The sequence below is a fragment of the Neomonachus schauinslandi genome, chromosome 7 (genome assembly GCF_002201575.2).
Source record: "Neomonachus schauinslandi chromosome 7, ASM220157v2, whole genome shotgun sequence".
Classification (NCBI taxonomy): domain Eukaryota; kingdom Metazoa; phylum Chordata; class Mammalia; order Carnivora; family Phocidae; genus Neomonachus; species Neomonachus schauinslandi.
The window spans coordinates 40,061,447-40,063,632 of record NC_058409.1 but is presented as its reverse complement, the minus strand read 5'-3'; the positions used below and the strand labels follow the sequence as shown (position 1 = coordinate 40,063,632).

The 2,186-nt window shown below is 45.9% G+C and overlaps 1 protein-coding gene across 1 annotated transcript; it reads left to right on the top strand.

Moving 5' to 3' along the window:
* Positions 1 to 550: 550 nt before the first annotated feature.
* On the top strand, positions 551 to 1,682 carry ACTBL2 (actin beta like 2). Its single transcript, XM_021702180.1, is given in 2 exon segments — positions 551 to 631; positions 633 to 1,682. Coding segments are annotated over 2 exon segments (1,131 nt in total).
* The last annotated feature ends 504 nt before the right edge of the window (positions 1,683 to 2,186 follow it).

Here is a 2,186-nt window from a genome sequence, read left to right as displayed (position 1 = left end):
TTCAGCATTGGGCTCCTCATAAGAACAATATATTAAGAATGAAAAGTTAAAGCTAGTGTGCAGAAAATGGACCCAGAGGGTAAAGTGAGGAGGAGGGAGTGGTCCTCCCAGCAGCGTTCCCACACCTCACACTACCTTTCTTTCATCTTGCTTTGACATCCCCCACTGCAGCATCATTGTTATCTAGAGACTGAGCCAATGCATGCTGACAACCATGTGTGGGTTGCCTAATTACAGTAACCTCAGATTTGGCCACTTGGTAGCCAATTTTCTCTTTATGAAGGAAGGTCTACTAATGATTTATATAATCATCATCATCATTATTAATACCTCAAAGGCAACCCCACCCAGAAATGCTGGGAACTGGTGGGACAGGACATGGGTGGGGCCAGTGTGTACCTTTAAATACCTGTCATCTCAGCACAGGATCCCCTCTCCGAAGGCAGTTCTAGAGTGTTTCAGCCTGTTCATTCTCTCCTTGACACTGTAGTCTGCTATTTACTCTATATTTAACTTCTGTTCACCTTTCTGGAAGATTCCAGCCAGCACCATGACTGATGATGAGCTGTCTGCCTTGGTGGTAGATAATGGGTCAGGGATGTGCAAGGCAGGCTTTGGTGGTGACGATGCCCCCCCGGGCTGTGTTCCCCTCCATGGTAGGGCGTCCCCGGCATCAGGGGGTCATGGTTGGCATGGGCCAGAAGGACTGCTATGTGGGGGATGAGGCTCAGAGCAAGAGAGGCATCCTGACCCTTAAGTATCCCATTGAACATGGAGTGGTCACCAACTGGGATGACATGGAGAAGATCTGGCACCACACTTTCTACAACGAGCTCCGTGTGGCACCGGATGAGCATCCCATCCTCCTCACCGAGGCACCTCTCAACCCTAAGATCAACCGGGAAAAGATGACTCAGATCATGTTTGAGGCCTTCAATACACCGGCCATGTATGTGGCTATCCAGGCTGTGCTGTCCCTCTATGCCTCAGGGCGGACCACAGGCATTGTGATGGATTCTGGGGATGGGGTTACTCATACTGTGCCCATCTATGAAGGTTATGCCCTGCCTCATGCCATTCTACGCCTGGATCTGGCTGGCAGAGACCTGACTGACTATCTCATGAAGATTCTGACAGAACGAGGCTACAACTTCACCACCACAGCCGAGCGGGAGATTGTTCGTGATGTCAAAGAGAAGCTGTGCTACGTGGCCCTGGACTTTGAGCAAGAGATGGTCAGTGCTGCTGCATCCTCCTCGCTTGAAAGGAGCTATGAGCTTCCTGATGGGCAAGTGATCACCATTGGGAATGAACGCTTTCGATGCCCTGAATCCATTTTCCAGCCTTCCTTTTTGGGCATTGAGTCCAGTGGGATCCATGAGACAACTTTCAACTCTATCATGAAGTGTGATGTAGATATTCGCAAGGATCTATATGCCAACATCGTGTTGTCTGGAGGCAGCACTATGTACCCTGGCATTGCTGACCGGATGCAGAAGGAAATCATAACCCTGGCACCTGGCACCATGAAAATCAAGATCATAGCTCCCCCAGAGAGGAAGTATTCCGTTTGGATTGGGGGCTCCATTCTGGCCAGCCTGTCTACATTCCAGCAGATGTGGATCAGTAAGCAGGAATATGATGAAGCTGGTCCTCCCATAGTTCATAGAAAATGTTTCTGAACGGTCTTCATGCTAATAGGTTTACATTTTTTCCTTTTCTAGGTCATAGTGATGGTACTGCTTTTATCCACTTTCCATTGAGTCAAGATAAATACTCTGCTCTTGCTAGTGTAGAACCAGAAAACTGATCTCCATTAGAGTATTGTGGGCTCCTGCCCAGCTAACTACATCTTGACCTTTATCAACTCAAGGAGAATTCTGATACCGTATTCTATTTTCTTCACCTATAGAGTTCAAAGAAATGTTGTCCTGCTTAAATTAAAATGAGTGATCAGGAGTAAAATCATGAGAAATGTCCTTTCAGAATGGATAACTAGCACTTCCAAGCTTTAAAAACTAGTTCATGCTTTAAATACTTAACAATAAGCTATGTAACCCTATAAAAATGTGTATGTTAGCAAACATGTCTTACTAGTCAGTATTTTTGTTTTGTTTTTCTCCTTTATATAGAGATAATGAATTATATGGGTCAATAATATCCATATATACATAAGCACCAGGGAA